The sequence below is a fragment of the Parasteatoda tepidariorum genome, chromosome 1, assembly GCF_043381705.1.
Source record: "Parasteatoda tepidariorum isolate YZ-2023 chromosome 1, CAS_Ptep_4.0, whole genome shotgun sequence".
NCBI classification, from domain to species: domain Eukaryota; kingdom Metazoa; phylum Arthropoda; class Arachnida; order Araneae; family Theridiidae; genus Parasteatoda; species Parasteatoda tepidariorum.
In genome coordinates this window covers 98,753,409-98,773,058 of record NC_092204.1, presented here as the reverse complement: position 1 = coordinate 98,773,058, position 19,650 = coordinate 98,753,409, and the positions used below count along the sequence as shown (strand labels likewise).

The window sequence follows — 19,650 nt, the reverse complement described above, 5'->3', positions numbered from 1 at the left end:
AAAACGCCATTGTTTTTACACAAGTTTTTAAGAGAAAGTAAATATAATTTTTAAAATATATTAATAACGAAATTAATAAAATAAGTTAAAGAATGAAATGGTTTAAGTGGAAAAAAATGAATAAATGAATTAATTGGTAAAGTTTTTCAGCATAAAAGATAATTAAAATAAAATAAAGCATACGTCTTCAAATTCCGGTGCTTTCCTTTCATAAAAATAGTTAAGAAAAAATACATATGATTTTTAAAATTTAGTAGTAACAAAATTAACAAGTTAAAAAACGATCCGGCGTTGTAAAATTAAATGGTTCTTCTTTAAAAAACTGCAATTAAAATAGTAAATAGAAATTTTCAATAATAAAATTAATAATTAGAAAATTGCATAAGAGACAAATAAAAGTAACAGATTTAAAATTTAATAAATTTGGAAAGTTTAGAATATTTAAACTGAGTCGCCGTCTATAAGATCACGGAACATAATTTTTGAAAAAACAATTATTTGAAATCTAATTTCATTATAAAAATTTTCAGAGGGAATATAATATGATAAAAATATATATATTTTTCGAGATGGTATGAGATATTACGTAAATTTTAATTTGCTTCCGTTATTCTTTCGTTTAACACTATTTATGCAAGAAAATGCTAATGGCTACATCGAAATAAATAAAATGGTACCATTCAAACATGGGGTATTACTAAAAACAATGGGCTTTTACTGATGAGCTGTACATAAATTGTATAACTTTACAACCACTACATGAATAAACTGTTAAGTTATGTTACCGATGAACCTTACATTCACAACATGAATATAGTTGTTAAACGATGAACCTTATATACCCTACATGAATAAGCTGTTAATCGATAAATCTTACATTCACTACACGTATTAACTGTTAAACAATGAACCTTACGTCTACATGATAAGCTGTTAAACGATGAATCTTACATTCACTACATGAAAAAAGCTATTAAACGATGAACCTTACACACCCTACATGAATAAGATGTTAACAGATGAACCTTACATTCACTACAAGGATATAACTATTAAACAATGAACTTTACATGCCCGTACATGAATAAGCTGTTAATCAATAAAACTTACATTCACTACATATATAAAGCTGATACGATTAACTTTATATTCACTACATGAATATAGCTGTTAAACAATAGATTTTACATACCATGCACAAATAAGCTGTTAAACGATGAACCTTACATTAACTACACGAATACACCTGTTAAACAATGAACTTTACATACCCTACATGAATAAGCTGTTAAGCTGTGTTACCGATGAACCTTACATTCACTACATGAATACAGTTGTTAAACGATGAACCTTACATGCCCTACACGAATAAGCTGTTAGCAGATGAGCCTTACATTCACTACATGAATATAGCTGTTAAAAGATTAACCTTACATTCACTACGTGGATAAAGCTACTGAATGATGAATCTTACATTAATATAGCTGTTAAACGATGAACTTTATATTCACTAAATGAATATAGCTGCTAAACAATGAATTATACATATCATGCACGAATAAGCTGTTAATCGATGAACTTTATATTCCCTACATGGATAAAGCTGTTAAACGATGAACCTTACATTAACTACATGAATATAGGTATTAGACAATGAACTTTACATAAATAAGCTGTTAATCGATGAACCTTACATTCACTACATGTATAAATCTGTTAAACGATAAACCTATATTCACTACATGAATACAGCTGTTAACCGATGAACCTTACATTCATTATACGAATAAAGCTGTTAAGCGATGAATCTTACATCCACTACATGAATAAGCTGTTAAACGATGGTAAGAATCAAATAGCGTCGTTGACCGTTGGTAATAATGAAGGTTTTATAATTCCGTAATTTTTAAAAGTTAACTTATAAATGTTAAAATCCTGGTTATGTTTCTGGAATATTTTGTTAGATAAAATAGTTCTTACCGATTAAAAATATGCAATAATAAATTTTGCAGATTATCTAAATAAACTTAAATTAAAAAATAAATTTTTCAAAAAAAATATTAAGCGGACGCCTCTATATCGGAAAAAAAAATTATTTTATTTAGATGGTGCCTCTATGCATAGTTGCATTTTCTTCAAATAAATAAACTCTAGAGTAAGCAAAAAATATATCGTGAATAGCTTTTGTTTTAATTATCAGATTTTTACTTACTAAGTAAACTTAGTGATTCAAAGCTTATAAGTAAGCTTGAATTACTAAGCTTACTAAGTAAGCTTAGTTATTCAAGCTATCTAATTTTAAATAAGTAAATATAAAAAAAATCAAAGAAGTCGGACGAATAGTTTTTGAAAAATGAAAATTTAAGAATACAGTTTTTTGGAAATCTTATGGTTGGATATCAATTCGACAGATTGTGTTTTTAAAAGAAGATTAATTTTTCCTTTTTATTATCTTTTAAAAAATATTATATCGTGACATATTCAGAATAAAAATAATTTGTGCCATGGGGAATATTTTATTTTATTTTATAACCGTCGTTGAACAGCCAAACCCAAATTTGAGTTTACGACTACCCAATGTTTAACTACGTAGCCTTGTAATTTTTTAACCCAATACAAAAGACAAGGGAACTCCTGGATCAGTACCCTCAGAGGTAATGACTTGTTATGGGAACTTGGAGGACTTCGTGACCCCGACAGATTTAACTTGCACCAGTCACCATTTAATATACGAGGATTCTTCGATCGGCTGGATTCGAACTCTCGTTCCCAACCAGGCTATCCCGGCCCTTTATGGCGAATATTGCTATCTTGACAAAAAGATAGATTTATTCGAGAAAGGATACTATTTATTTTTTTATTCTATTGTAAATTATGGCTTGCCCACTATGCCAAGGACACAAACTGCACTATTTCTCAAACCAACAATAATAAATCCTCATCAATCTTACAAAGGTTGCTACCCAGAGAGAAAATATTATTTTATAGAATTGACGTTCTATAACTTCCGGTATTCGTTACCTGTAAAGTTAAAATAACTATAATCGTGATCTACATCTATACAATTTACATGCCTGGTTTCTACTTAGTAGCTTTGAGCTTTTTTACTTGTGCTATACATTTGATTCCTCTATTTGCTTATCATTTATGCTAAAATTGAAAATGTATCTACAGGGTGAAACCAGAACAGGAGTCCGTAATTTCTTTGTTGCTTTATACTTACCAGTTTTTTTTGCATGAAAAATTTTCTTAAGTTCATTTTAAGTTGAGACCTTCGGAAAGTTTCAAAGGAGTAAAAGAATTTGACGTGAGTTAAAAATGTGTTCAAAAAATTCATAGAAAGATTGATACAGGTTAGGGGTGAAATTCCAAAAGAAGTAGTGCGAGCGAACAGCTGTAATGAGTTTTACCAATCATTTGTTTAAAGTTATAAATGAAAATGGGAAAAGATTTGAACTTTCATGCAATAAGTCAGTAGCATAGATCTGCATTAATTAATAAAAAACAAATGTAGAATATCTCTCTTTTTAATTACTTAAGACTTTATTTTAGAGACGCTTATTCTGGTAGACCCTGTACAATGGATACAAAATATCTCTACATTTCAGATAATTTACAAAGCAATAGCCTGTTAGCACATTGGAGTTTAACATCATACATCGAATAAATACCAGGTGTCCCAAAAATTATTCTTGCATTGAAAACAGTAGGAAATATAGATGTTTCATTTAGTTCTGAGTTCCGTTAAAGAAACTCTATTAATTTTTTCTAAATATCAAACTTAGTTATAAAGTTCGTCAACAGATGACGCTGCTAACTAAAAAAACTGTAATATAATCTATTTAAACTGACCCCTAATTGCAGGAACTACGTTTTGCAGTATGAGGACACTCCAGCAAATATTTAATTTTAGTAATCTGATATTTAACTAAAGACATTATTTTACAGTTTTTCTGGTCGGAATCCTTATTTTGAAGCACCATAACTATTAATTAAACTTTTCGAGAACAGTAAGGTTTCTTAAGCAGAGCGCAGCAAAACGTACTTTACAATTTCCTTCTGTTCTTACTTGAATTGACTTTTAAATCGTCGATCATTTTTGAGACTCCTGGTAGTTCCTAGTGCAAAGATCAATTTTAAATAACTAAGTGCGAAAGCTGTTAATATTTAAAGCTGGCATTCGAGCAATGTTAGTTATTGAGAGGATACAAAAGCAGTATGAGCATACAGATGCACTAAAGTGAGCAACTTTCTGTGATCAGCCAACCAACAAAAGCTCGTGATTCCAAGTTATCTACAGGCAGGCGAAAGCATACATGATATTATGTAATCTTACTTCAGGTGTTTCAGGTAGTAAACTTACAGCTCCTTGGTTGTTTTCGCCACCAACCAGACTAGAATCCGTTCGGCTAAGATTCTTTTTGTGGCCCGTTGAAACGCTTCGCTGCCGTTCCTAAAGAAAAGAATCATAAAACTATTTCAAATACCGTATTTTATGATCTTATTATGAAGTATGTCATATATGAATATTATGTCATATATGAAAAGCACCAAAAATGAAATTTATATTGAAGTGTTGCACATTTGCGACAATCTACAAACTTACACACTGTCGACATCAACACAAATTACAGAGCGTTGTGAAAGCACTTAAAGTATGCAGGAATCTAAGGCACCAAAACAATATTTTTGTACCCTAAAATTCAATTTATTATAAAGCATATTGTACTGTATTGTAACATGATCATTGGGAGAATTATATTGGATTTACAGTAAAGCATTGTGACCAGATGAATTATTGAATAATGGGTGTCTCACGAAATAACAAGTCATATGCTTAACATATGAAAATTAAAATTTTATTATAGTGTTAATTAATTAACTAATACACTTAAGACAATGCAGTATTATACGCTTTGTGACATTAACACAAACTAACTACATAGACTTGTGCAAGTGTTTAAAGTATGCAAGAATCTAAGGCACCGAAACAATATTTTAGTGTTTAATAAGTACACTAAAATTCAATTAATTATAAAGCATATTGCTGTATGATCATTGGGTGAATTATATTGAATTTACAGTAAAGCCTTGTGACCAGATGAATCATTGAATAATGGGTGTCTCACGAAATGACAAGTAATTTGCTTAACATATGAAAATTAACATAATTCATGAAAATAAATGTATTATAGCTTTAATTCAACAAATAACACACTTACAGCAATGTATTATTAGACGTTTATAAACTTACACTTTTGCGATATAGTATCACATGCAGTGTTATACAAATGTTGAAAGTATGCAATAATTTAAGTTATCAAAACAATATTTTTGATGTTATTGAGTTCGATAAAATCCAATTTATTATAATACACATTACTTTATTTGTGTGAATTACGTTGGATTTACAGTAAAGCATTGTAACCAGATGAATCCTTGAATTATGGGTATCTCACTAAGGGTCAAGTCATACGCTTAATACGTAAAAATTAAAATTGTATTATAGTCTTCATTTACTAACACACTTACTACATGTAGTATTATATGCTTACAAATTTACACACTTGAGATACAAATTAATACTCGCAGTGTTATGCAAACACTTAAAGTATGTAGAAATTTAAGGCATCGAAGCAATATTTTTGATCTTAGTGAGATACAATTTAATTTAATACAATGCACATTAGTTTATTCCGGATAATTGAGTGAATTACATTGGATTCAGAATAAAGCATAGAGGTCACGAAATGGCAATTGATATGCTGAAGACTCAAAAATGAAAATTGTATTTTAGCGTTATTTCATGAAAAAATACACTGAAACAAACAACACTCCTGGGAACATCAGTAGTAGTTTCAAATGTATAATTCAGAAATAAAAAGTAGTTTTTAATTTTTATGGATTATAGGTACAGGATTCAAAAAATTTCCTTTTTGTGTTATTTTTTATTACTCTATTTTAAAATAGGTTACACTGCATTTTACTAACGTGTTTTGAGTTAAATAATTACTATTTATATGCGTTTTATTTAGGAATATTTTGTGAAATTCCTAAAAGTAAGTTAAGGTTAAGTGGTGAGCTTGAAAATTAGATTTAAAATTGTTATTATTTGTAGACATTCCTTTCAATAACGCATTCTTTAAACATTATTCAACATAGTTTTATTTCTGTGGTATTAATTAGTAAAAAAGAAAAAAATTATTAAAAAGAATTAATGTAAATTTTAATCAAAATCTAATTAAGTCCATACTTTCAAATCAAAATCTAATTAAGTCCTAACCTAACTTTATGCTTCTTATTCTCATACTAAATATTTAATTCTAAAATTAATATTCTCTTTACAAAATTATTTTAATATGTTCTTTGACTATAACAAAATTATTTGTATTTTGGTTTTCAATATCAATAAAATTTAATGAAATAAATTCTTTTGAAAGATAAGTAAAATATTTCATTACAATTTTCAAGATTAAAATTGTTCTTATCAATTTTTTAAAGAAAAAAAAGTGTTTTTCATCAAATGATTTTTAGTTACAAAGAATAACGTCTTTTTTCTGGCTTGATATTTTTTTTTCATTAAGGGCTATTTTGTTTAAAAACAAAAAAAAATTTTTCCGCTTAAAATCTTATATTGTTTTTTTTCGAACTCAGTATTTAAATTAAACTGTTCTTTAAGAACTACACTTTTGAGCAGAAGTAATATTTTTATTTTATTTTATATTTTACAACCGTCGTTGAACAGCCGACCTAATATTTTGGGTTTACGGCTACTCATGTTCAACTCTGCAGCCTTGTCATTGTGAACCCAATCCAGAAGACAAGGGAACTCCTGGATCAAGTATTGGGAGAAATTTGCCTTCGTGGAGAACTTTTCGATGGAACTAACCCACATTTGCGTTACATGGAGAGGAAAAAAGCAAAAACCTCCCACGGTTGGTCTGATGGTGAGGGGACTCTAACCCATGATCCGTCTACCATTGAGGATATTTGTACGTCAGCACTGTGGTTGGTGCGAGCCGGGTGCGGAATTCGCATCGACCAGCCTTTGCTAGGATTCGAACCCGGTTTACCTTATTGGAAGGCAAACGATCTATCTCTTTAGCCATCACGACTTTGCAGCAGAAGTAATATGAAAGATTTGTAGTAAATGTAAGATTTCATTTATCGGATAACATTGGAAAATAATGTTTAACAAGGAAAGCACCTGTACTATCACGCACTATTCAGGTTGGATTTTTTTTTATGATTTTAAATCATATATTAAATTTAATCTCTATCGAAGCAATTATTAAGCTTTAAATTGCATAAAACTGAAGATTTTAAATTAAATTTCCAAGTTTAATTCCTACAGTCAACGAAGAACAGTGTCGAATAAAAAGGTTACATTATGCCTTTTTTTCTTAATCGAAAAGTGCATTGCACTTAACGTAAAACTATGGTTTAAACTATCTATACATTTTTAAAAACTTTTGGTGTTGAAAACATTTTGTAGAGGGAATCTAAAATTGTGCATGTAGTCCCATTTTCCTTGTTATTATTTTATTTATTTGTTTGTTTACTTACTAACAACACAAATTTCTATTTACATTCGAAACAATTTATGGCTTAATCGCAAAAGCATTTTCTTTCGATAAAACAAAGACATTTTTATTAATATATTTACACTAATTCTTTAAAACAATTGTTATTTCGTCATTTTTATATAATTCCTTGCAAGATAATTACATTTATGAACTTTGTAATGTATTTAGTTTACCTCAAACCAAAAATGGTGGCAACTATACACCAAATTATTAGAATGGCATTCAATCTTGCATAAAAGAATTATCATAGCTTTAAAATGGATAATTGGTTCAAATGTTATAAAAGCTATTAAATATTTTTAAAAATTGTCTCACTGACGTTATTTTTCACGTAGAAGAAAATCAACACTTCTCTATTTTTGCGAGTCTAAATAAGATCGTTCTAAATATTTTAAAAATTGGATCACAAACGCGCTCCTCGTTTTTTTCACGAAGCGATTTCATTTTCCTCATATTAACGTTTTGTACTTTGCTATAAAGCGTTGACCTAGAATAGGTTAAACTTAACCTAACATTCATGAATAACTATTGCAAACTGACAGGTGTAATAAAAATACCAGATTGTTTGGAAAGGAAAAAAAAGACGTTATTTCATGTGACGACATGCACTGTCAAAAATTCTAAATCAAATTACGGTAAAAAGTATCGGCACTCAGGGTACTGGTACTTTACACCAAAAAACCATTTTCAACATGTTACGGAACAAAGAATCTTATAAACCGTAATTTTTACAGTAATATTCACTTAATTAGAGTGATTCTGTGATTTTACGGTAATTGGTAAAAATGTATTTTAAGGTGGAAATAGATTTTACCGATAATATAGCCAAAGTGCCGATATTTAATACCGTAATTTGAACCGGCATTTTTTATATCCTTAAAAATAGATATTTTGTTTTTAATCATTTAACGTAAATTAAAGTAATAAGCGTAAAGTAAGGGTTGCATACTTACGAGTACTATGGGGCATATGCATGTAGGAGGTAAGATATGATCCCTGTGTTCTCCAAGAGTACATTCAGGCTTTACCTGTGAGGCACAATGGTTGTGGAGCTAATAATAAAAGGCATTCTTTTAAATTCTATTACGTGCCTGATACTCTATTTTTTAAACTCATAAGTAAAACTATACAAAGAAATAAAACAGTCGTTCACGAATTGATTGAAAAGTTTTCAAAATTGTTCAATTAGAAAATGAATTTATCCTCAGAAAGTTAAGAATGATTCAATAAAAAATATCAGAACAAACAATTAAAAAAAAATAGTTTTTACGAAACAATTTTTAACATGTTAAAACATGTTTTAAACATGTAACATGTTCTATTAAAAACTATACTACTACATGTTATAGTCATCACATGGTATTACTTTCGGCTGTTTATATTTTAGAATATTAGCATCTGTATGAAGTGTTTTGTACAAGGAAAATAAAAACAATTCAGTGAGTTTAAAATTCGAAATGAAGATTTAATTCCAAACCTAAGATGTAGCTGAAAAGTTGATTGAAGTATAAGACAGAGACATATTTGAAAGATTTAAAAAAAGTCTACCCTTTTTTCCTTCTTTAAAAAAAAGCCACTTGAATGAGATTTCTCAATCTAATAAAAATTACTATAAAACAGTGAACAATTCTCAACATTTGAGTATTATTCTGTGCTCAAACAATGTGCTTTAGAGACGTTTCAACTTTTTTAAAGGAAATAAATGATAAAAACGTTTAATTCTTACTAAACTGTAGCATTTTTTCTTACTGATTTTTAAAATTTCGATAATTAGCATTATTGAATGTTAGTCAACTTACAATAGTTATAAAAATCAAAGTTGTATGATATGATGCATTTTCGTAAAAAAATAGAAGTATTTAAAATCAGTCAAATAAATTTTTTTTATACTATTTTGATATATTTTCAACTATTTATAAAAATATGAACACATCTAATAATGTTTTTTTATTATTCTCAAAAGTGGCATTGAGACACATAGTTTGAGTTTAAAAATAAAGATTGATATATAATTTCTAACGTAGTGCTGTTACTAAACAGCAGGTATATGTTTATGTAACATTTCGTGGCGAGTGACAAAAGCCTTTATACTGAAATAAAAAAAATTAGTCAAATTGAGTTTATAATAAAATGTAGAAAATATCTGCAATGAATCATGCAAAGCATTTTTATCACATTTTTACATGCGTTGTAATATTAAACATGCACATTTTGCGAACAACATGTTGCTTTTACAAAACTTTATAATAAACCATCGATAAAAGTGGGTTCTTCATTTCATTAAAATAAACACACGATATCTGTATTTTATCAGACAAAGATGCTCATAGATAAAGGAATAAAACAAAAAAGTTACGTACGTATTCATTTAATTTGAAAAAAAGGCATGGAGTTTTTTGACAATGAAATTGTTATGCATTAGTTTTTTATGAAATAGAACTTAACAGAATACAATACAAAATTACTAATATATATATATATATTTATANAATATATATATTTAGCCTCCTTGACAGTTAATAAATCACCCTAAAATAGAAAATGAATTTAGCAAGGGAAAAAATATGCTAAATAAATCAATAGATTTTAATCTTTAACTTATTTTATAAATCTATCCATATTTAAATAACGTCTGACGGAAAAAAATCGAAACCTGTTTGATTGCTGGAAGAGATAGATAGGAATTTAAAGTGCCTTCAAGTTTCACCAAGGAATTCAAATTGGTTTTAATTATTCATCTTTTTCACTGTCACTTTGACAGATTTCAACAGCGGTTTTAATTTTTTTCTATTATATATTAATTAGCGCCCCAGCCCAACTTTCCATACTTTTTGACTTCAATTTGGATAAGTATTCTAAATATAAACAATAAAGGATGAATTTTAGAGAATACCTTTGCAAGAGGCTTTTAGAATTCAAATCATAATTTCAGATAAAAAATGTAATTTTATTGTAATGCAATATTACATAACTTTTATAATCTTAATTCATACTTCATTCAAATCTTTTAATATATTGTTGCTGAAAATTTATGAATATAGAAAAGTGGTAATTTTGTTTTTAAAACTGTATGGAACTTCTTTTTACCCTGATAGGCAAAAGAAATATTTATTTAAAAATACCTACAAACTAGGCAAGGTTTTACGCAGTAACTACCTTTAATATTTCTTAGAATTCTTATTAAATATTGTAGTAAAAAACACTAATCATATTAGAATAGCAAGTTAACATTTAACAAGACAAAAACAAAAAAGATATTGAAATCAGAGAAATCACTATTAAGAAAGGTGGGACTGAAAACACAAATACACTGTTTGATTGCTAGATGAAACACTGAAGTAGTTTATATAGTAATTTTTTCAATTTCTCTCTGTCTCCTCTAACAATCAAACACGCTTAACTATTTGTGTAATCATTAGAATTAAACTAAAAGAAGAAGGCATTTTGGCAATGTGTTATAACATAAATTGTGTTATACCTATTCAAATTTAAATTTGAAATAATCGAATAAGAATTTGTATTAAAATCATTAAATTTGATTTGATTCTTATGAGCATTTTAAGGACTTCTCCATGCAAGTTGAAACAATTCATGCAACATATATTTTCACGAGATTTAAAAGAAAAATTATGCATTTATAGAAATATTTATAGCGTGAAAGTATTTCAAGCATTATCCACTTTGAAAGTATAATATTTTATACCTGTTATAATGTACTCATTAGCAGAATAATCAGTTACAGTAACGAAACATGCGAAGAAAATTTCTCGAAAATTCTTTTTTTTTTTAATTGTAGATTTAAAATAAGAAACATTGAAAAGTATACATGAAGCACGTCAGGAAATATATTGGTGTCCAAAATTAAAATTACAAACACACTTTTTGGAATAAATTTTGATGCTATGCACCGTTATGTAGATTATATCACCGTTATGTAATATTTTCACCGTTATGTAGAATAACGGTGAAAATATTTACCAAGTAAAATTCGTAGATAACGCAAAAACAACGGAACAAGTTCATAAATATCTAGAGATGTCGGAAATAACGCGGAAGAAAAAGAAAAGCTTTGATATGACTGAAGTTTAAAAGAAGGAAGAAACGATTAAATAAGTCCAGAAATGTCTAAAAATTTAAGAATAACATAGAAAGAACAGAATCAACACAAATAAAATCATCTTATGCAAATCCTTTCGGGAAGATAAAAATATTTACCCATATAAGCATCCACATTGGATGACAACATTACATTACATTATTGACGACATTATTTTTTAAAAATATAATCTAATATTATTTATGGCCGTAGACTCGATACTATAAATAAAATATCGAAACATTTTTGGTAAATAAAATGTTTCTACAAATCTTTTTTTGTAGAATAATACATCTATTTCCCCTTCGTCTCGTAAATCGAAGAAATAAAGGAAGTTTGGCAAATTTCTTCCAGATTCAGTAAATTTGTGTCTCAAGTAAATTTGTGTAAATAAGTGTTTAGTCATAAGTTTTGTTCGTATGAAGGGCTAACCCATAATTATCTGTCTCATTTCAACAACGCAATCAAAATGCTTAATGCATGCGAATAAAATTATTTATGCTGTTATACTTGCTCAAATCAGCCATAGTGCTGGCGTAAAATATCTGCATAGATCATGGGTTTGGAACTTCTCGTCGTTGGGCAAACCACGGGAGATTTCGAGATTTTCCTCTCCATGTAACGAAATGCGGGTTAGTTTAATCAAAAAGTCCTCCAAGGAGGCTAGTTTGTTCCAATGCGAGATCCAAGAGTCTTCCATTGTCTTCTGGATTGGGTTCAAATTGATAAGGCTACGGAGTTGAACATTGATATTCGTAACCTCAGAATTGGGTTGGCTGTTAGAGGCCAGTGTTAAAATAAAATCAAAACATCATAATTCCAAATTGCATGCGTTTTATATTTTAGTTTTGGACACCAAGTTAGTGGAATGAGTTTTATCTTTTTTAAAGTTGAATCGTTTAGTCCAGAAACCTGCTTACTAGGACATTAAGGATGTTTTCACTAATTAAAATAAAAAGAAATTATCGGTTGAGTTACTTAAACTTGAAGAAAAGTTTTAATTGTAAGTTAAATGCTATTTTTTGCTGAAAAGAGTTTAGTGGCTTTCAAGAAAAATAATTTACTTACTAAATTTAAAAAAAGTGCCAATTTGGCAGGCATTTTTCCCCTTTGATAAAAATATTTAAAATAAATGTATGATTCTCAATTTTTCCATATTTTTATGAACTCAAACAATGCAATGAGGTAATTTTTCAAACATTATAATAATAAGACCACAAAAAATTTTCAATTTTAAAAGAATTATCTTTTCTTTAAGCTGATAGTTTTCGCTATTTTCATAATCAGCATAGCACTTGTTAGCGAGGGAAAAAAATTAACCCATTAATATTGTCATTGTTATAAATTTATAACAGTCATAAAAATAACATAATGTTCGTTAAGAAAATAACATTTGAAATATAACCTAAAAAAATGTCGGCAGGTTTCTGAATGAACTGATTCACTTGCTTACAAACAGCGGATAAAATAGAAGTCATCATATTCCATGCAAGGCACATTTAAACACGAATTCAACAGCATCGGAATCGAATCAGGCCACGATATCAAACAATAACCACACAAAACAGTGGAAATGAAGAATCAATCATACTGGATGAATCCATGGATCTTGGTTCCTTTTTGTTTCAACTTCAGTTCAGACCGTCGACGACTTGAAGAACCCATAAACTATACGACTTGTTCGACAACTTTTGCGTTATCAACCAAGTTGTTGAAAAGTCGTATAGGCTATGAACCCGTTATTCGTTGAAATAAAGAAACTTCTGCGAGCTGCTCAGCTTTCTGGTGTACGCAACAGCTCTCTGATGCACGCAATATTAAAGCAAACTTTGGTACTGCCAGCTTTTATTGAAATTTATTATGTACTGCAACAGTACCATTGTGGTAGTTTGTAACTAATGAAGCCGGAGCTGCATGGAGCGGATCTATTTTAGTTTTTAAGAATACTTCATACAGATGAAGGCATGGTCATACTTATTATAGTATAAATGAAAGATTTATTGGGCAACAATGACAAACCAACCATTTTTCTGTTAGTTTTGGACATTTATTTGAAAAGCAATTATGCAACAAGCCACATTTTTTCACAAAACTGGTGTTGTATTCCCTGCAGATACAGTTTTCGTTCAAAAGATGCCTTATAACACTACCCGTAATAAATAATTTTAAAATTCTTTTCAAAGTTATACAAATTTGAGCTTGTTAATTAATATGCGAATAAGGGTAAAAACAATATCAAAATTATTAGAAAATGAACGGCATATCTAATAACTATTTTTGTTTCAATTTTATTCAATAATCAATATTTTTATGTCCTTAATTCTGCCTTTCACAGTGATGAATCATGATAATGATTTGTAAAAGTTTGATTACCTTTTTTAATTTTTTGCATGATAATTTGCGAATTTTTGACAAGAATTAAAAAAATGACAACATCCTGAGGAGTTTTCTTGAATAAAACTCCGAGTATAAATAATAAAAAATAAAGCACTAAGAAAAGAAGCTAGACATTTTTCAAGTGTGGCTTGTCATTGTTTTCCATTGGACCTATCAAAATAATTGCCTGATTGAAGTGTATATAAGAACTGAAACAATCGACAAATGTTTAAAATAAGTTGTTAATGTAAAAGGCTAAAATTATAACCTACAGTCATGTGGCACCAACGGCAGTGTAGTCCAGTTATGCCATTATAGGATTTTATAGGCTTCTTGCATTTACTGCATTTCCCTATGCAGTTACCCTCCGTCCAATGGTGAGTCAATGTCTAAAAATAAAAATTAATATATTTTAGAAGTTCTCTAAAAATTAAAAGAACTAATAATTTACTTCTTTAAAAACACCATAGAGAAGTGAGCGTAATAATTCTATTAAACAGATGATTTGGAAAACAATTATTTATGGGAATTAGTATGTAATACATTTTGTTTCTCCCTTCGATTTCAGGGTACAGATCCTACCAAGCTTTTATGGTTATTGACAATTTTTTTTAAATTTCTTTACCATATTTGAATCAATGAAGTAAGGAAATTTCTTGTTTTATTCTGGTCTTCTATTCGTAGCTGTTCGTGATCTTTTTAACAGAAATAAGTAGTTCCACACTGTCGTATGAAGAGCACGGCGAAACAAGTCTGAACATCCTAATATTGAAAGTGAATTAGATCAATGAAATTTTTAATAAGCTCGTTGCTCTATAAAACAAGTTTTTAAAATAAATATTAAAGAAATAAATATTTTTAAGTACTATATACATTAATAAAATGCAAAATAATTTTCAAAGACTTTGCATGATCGTAATAAAATGCAAAGCAAAGAAATAAAGTTTCTCACAAAGAACTCTTTTCCTGTTTATATTAGCCACCATAAAAAGATCGAGGGATTTTTTGGTTCGATTTCAGAGGGTGGAAAATGAAGCCTGAAATCGAGAATATCTTAGAAAATACAACAGAGTTGCACATGCGAGTGCAAGAATCCCACCGAACCCGCTCAGTATATGCACATGCGGACTTCCAAATATTTCATCAGACATGTAACATGATTAGTATACATTACGAACCGATGGTAAATGATTGTGGTTGAATGAATTGTAAAAACGTTGAATGGAACTATGTAAAGACTACGCTTTTGCATAATACGCAGCGAAAATCGACATGGAAAAAAAAAATCTCATTTACGAAAAGGGAACACTCATGAGAACACTCATTTCAGAAAAACCCCATGAGAGAAGCACCTTTAAGTTTTTTAAAATAACGAAAATTGAAAATAAGCACCTTAAAGCACTTTTCAAAAACGCTACGCATCAGGATTGAGTATTTTGCAATACTCAGTCAAATTGATTGTTTTATTGGTGTGATATTCGTTGATGTAGTACTAATGATTTGGTTTATGTACTATAGTGATGTGCATTTACAGCTAAACAGTAAGGCCTATCAATAATGTCGCAAGGGAAAAAAGTGTTCTATTGAGAAATGTAAGGAAAATATGACAACATTATGTGAAATATCCGTAGTACCGTGAAGCGTCCAGGAAAGACCACCTCTACGTAGCGACCTCTTCTATTTACGACCACTTTCGGGAGACATGGAATTTCTTCCATAGACTTTGTGTTGAAGAAAACCTTTAGCGGAGACCATTAAAACCTCTCCCAGAAACCGGTAAAACCTCTGCGCCAAGTGTGGAAAAGATCAAATAAGGAAACGCGAAAAAATATACATATAAAGAAAATATTAACAAGACAATTAAGAAGAATAAAATATATTCTAAATACTTGTGAGTGAAGAAAACCATTAGTAGAGACCATTAAAACCTCTGCATCAAATGTGGAAAAGGTCAAATAAGGAAACGCGAAGAAATATATATAAAAAGAAAATATGAACAAGACAAATAAGTAGAATAAAATACATTCTAAATATATAGAGGGTTTTTCTGACGATCTCTAAAAGAGATCGAAAAATCTCATATTGCACTCAGAGTGCACTAAAAACGATGCTATCAATGATTTATTTTTAGAGTTGAAAATAGAACATATATAAAGATAGAATATATATAGGAAGATATATAAAGATAGAATGTAAAACCTAATTGTTTTTTCAAGAAGTTTCATTAAAATATAATTATTATTACTTTGTTATGGCAGAAGTAGTAATTTCTGTAAAAAGAAAATATTTCCGCTCAAACTGTCACGTAAGTGCAAATTGCAATTTGAGTTTCACGCTAAATACAATATTGCAAGTAGATATATAATCATTGAAGTTTATTATAACATTACGGAGTAATAGTCTAAAACTCACTTCATTAAGATGGATTGGAGCTCATAGAGTTTAGTAATCCGTTCAAAATCGGAATTAACGGATATTAAGGGTTAATTATAATATCAGAATTACTGCAAGGTATCTTATTTTCTATGACAGATTTCTGGACGGACGTATTAAAACCAGCTTTGATTTCTATTATTTGCTAACTTTCTAAGCCGAATTCATTATATTAGTAATACGAATTCAAACAGTTTTTAATTAAGTTTGAATTCAATTTATTGTATTTTAATTAAAATGAGTTGTAATACAACAAGACAAATAAGTAAAATACGCACAAAAATCTTAATTTTTTTTTTGTGAAAGTTTATAAAAATGTGTTTTGTTTGGTTAAAATTTTTAGAAGTCGCAATGACATTTTTATTTACTACTAGCTGAATACCCGTTCTCTGCATGGGGTAAATCAGTGCTGCGAAAAACTGTAAAATAATGCTCTAAACTGAAAGGCATATACCGACACAAAAAGAGCTTGATGGAAGAACCATGCAAGTGACATTTTTAGGGGAATTAATGAATCAGAGAATATAGAAAAAAGTGGTTGTATAAATATGGGTATGTTTAATGTAGCAGAACTGTTTTCGCCCTCACTTTAATCTTAATATAACTAATCCACATTAGATTTTAGAATTATTGCTTGGTAGTGGTAAATAAAATAAAGCAAACAATTATTAGTCCCGTATTCTAATAAATTGGTAGTAATATAGTTCGGTTACAACTTTTTTTTTGTTCTGAAAATGTCGCTTACCTAGTTCTTTCACTAAGCTTTTCAAATAATATAGCTAAAATAATTTTTTTTAAAATTCAATATTAATCGTTACTCTTATTGGTAGCTTTACGTTATTGAAGTAAGCAAAACTTTTGCAGTTCATCCCGTTAGAATAAAGACAAAATGTATTTAGTATTACTTGGCATGATGCTATCGCTAACGGTAAACTCATGATAGTCAACATTTACCTCTATCAAGTAATTTTCTCCTGAACATATGCCTTTCAAGAATACGTAAAACACTTATATCCAAAGCATCAATATTAAAACTGCTTAGTATTGGTGAAGTTTTTATAATCACCAAATATTACAATGTAATATTTCGTACATATATTAGAATATTTGGTACTGGTTACATTATCCTTCAACAATTAAGTTTTATGCAACATGCATTTGTCAGCTGCAGTCAACGAAAGCCAGTATTTAAAAAAAGAAAAATAGATTTCTTATTAGTATTTGATAAGGAATTTCGAGCAGGAACTTTTCTCTATCTGATCCATATTTTGCCGTTAAATTATTTATAAGTAGGGGTGGAAAAAAGTTCTTTTAATTCGAATTCTTTAAAATATTAATAACCTATTTTTGCGACCATTGGAAAAAAATATTTTCTGAAACTACAGAAAACCTGCAGTAGAATACTTATTAAAACTGCACCAATTACCATAATACCAGTAATACATATTACCATCGATGGTTACTTCCTACGGTTCTCCTGAATGAATTTCCCATTAACCTTTTCTCCATTAATTTTGCCTTTTAACACATAGTTTATTTTATTATTAAGCATTAGTGTTAATAATAATATGGCGATTTCTTACGGTTCCCCGTAACAAATAAGTATCCTATTTGCCATTATTTTTGCTTGTTAGTACGTCTCGATCCTGATTGGTTGTTAAAACGTAGCATTTGTTTACGTTAACAGCTGTTCTTTCCATTCTATTTCGAGTAAGTCAAGCCCCTCAAGTATCAATTCTCTTAAGCGACACATTCTATATTCTTTCACAACGATTTCAATTTCCTTCTCTAAATCTTACTTAACACAAATACAACCATCAAATCATGTAAAACACAAACAAACTAATTATCGAAGTTACCAAGTACACAAATCAAAAATATGTCACTGTTACAATGAAATGCATAAAAGAAAATTATAAACTTAAGTTGAGTAAAAGACGTAGAAGAGAAAGAATTATATTTTAAGAAACTCGATATGCGATTAGGTCTTGTATTTAATTGAATTCACGATAATTAACATTCTAACTTATGTGGAGAAACTTAGCTTGACTTTAACGTGCAATCTTGTTTATAAACCATCAGCTGGAGTTGAGGACATAAGGGACACACCCACCCACATGTAGACAAACAGTCATTTATTTATATGTTGTTGTTGTTAATTTGCGTCACACTAGAGCTGCACAATGGGCTATTGGCGACGGTCTGGGAAACATCTCAGAGGATGCTCCGAAGGCATGCCATCACAATTTCGATACTCTGCGGAGGGGATCATTTATATATATATATATATATATATCTTTGAAATATCAAAAAATTCATTACAACCTTTATTAGAGCCTTACAATTACGTTTCTGCAATAAGAAAATGTCAAGTTATTTCATGAATTTTGAAAATAAAAAGACTAAAACATAAGTGAAATGCTTTGTGTTGTATTTGTTAATGAGTAAATTGGATGGTAAATTATCATGAGATAATAAATGAATAGAACTATAAGTTAATTTTAATTTTTTAAAAGTTTTAAAGCGAATTTTTCTCAAAATGAAAGAAAAAAAAAATGAGAGTAAATTAAATAATTTCAAAATTTTGTAAGACATTTTGATTACGAACAAGCCCCATAGCAATTAAAGGAAACTAATTAAAAAAAAAGGAAGATATTTTTTGATTGAAAGTAGAGTTAATTGAAACTCAGAGAAACGAATAGGCAATTTCCTGCAATCATATCGCTTTTTCGAAATCCAATTAACTTTTTTGTTTTTGTTTCATTTCTAGTGCATATTTTAATCCATTCCCACTTTATATTATGTCCTCTGAATTAAAATGAAATGAATCGTCGAAAATATATTACATTGTATACATGTCTCATTTCTTAACTTATAAAAATGTGATATTGAATGGGCTTTTAATGAAAACTGAAGGAATATTTATTACATTTTGCTTCAAAAAAGTATAACGCACCTCTTAAATTAAATCTAAAACCTGAAGTTGAATAGATTTTTTTGCATAATGAAACGCCATTAAATTAAACATAGGTATTTAAAAAAATATCTATACAAAGACACTAGGCAAAATAAAACTTTTTCGATTTAAGCATCATTTTAGAGACAGTTTCACTAGTTGTCAGTTACTTTGATTAGTTTTCGGCTTTTTTAATTTGCCAG

General features: G+C 29.0%; 1 protein-coding gene across 1 annotated transcript in view; it reads right to left on the bottom strand.

The window, feature by feature from the left end:
• LOC107444500 (diacyl glycerol kinase 1) overlaps positions 1-19,650 on the bottom strand; it is a 411,787-nt gene that overhangs the window by 37,412 nt on the left and 354,725 nt on the right. Inside the window, exons 15-17 of the mRNA XM_071186108.1 lie at positions 14,331-14,447; positions 8,540-8,638; positions 4,337-4,453 (exon numbers count right to left, since the gene is read on the bottom strand). Coding sequence (XP_071042209.1) covers positions 4,337-4,453; positions 8,540-8,638; positions 14,331-14,447 — 333 coding nt within the window. The remainder of the gene's footprint in view (positions 1-4,336; positions 4,454-8,539; positions 8,639-14,330; positions 14,448-19,650) is intronic.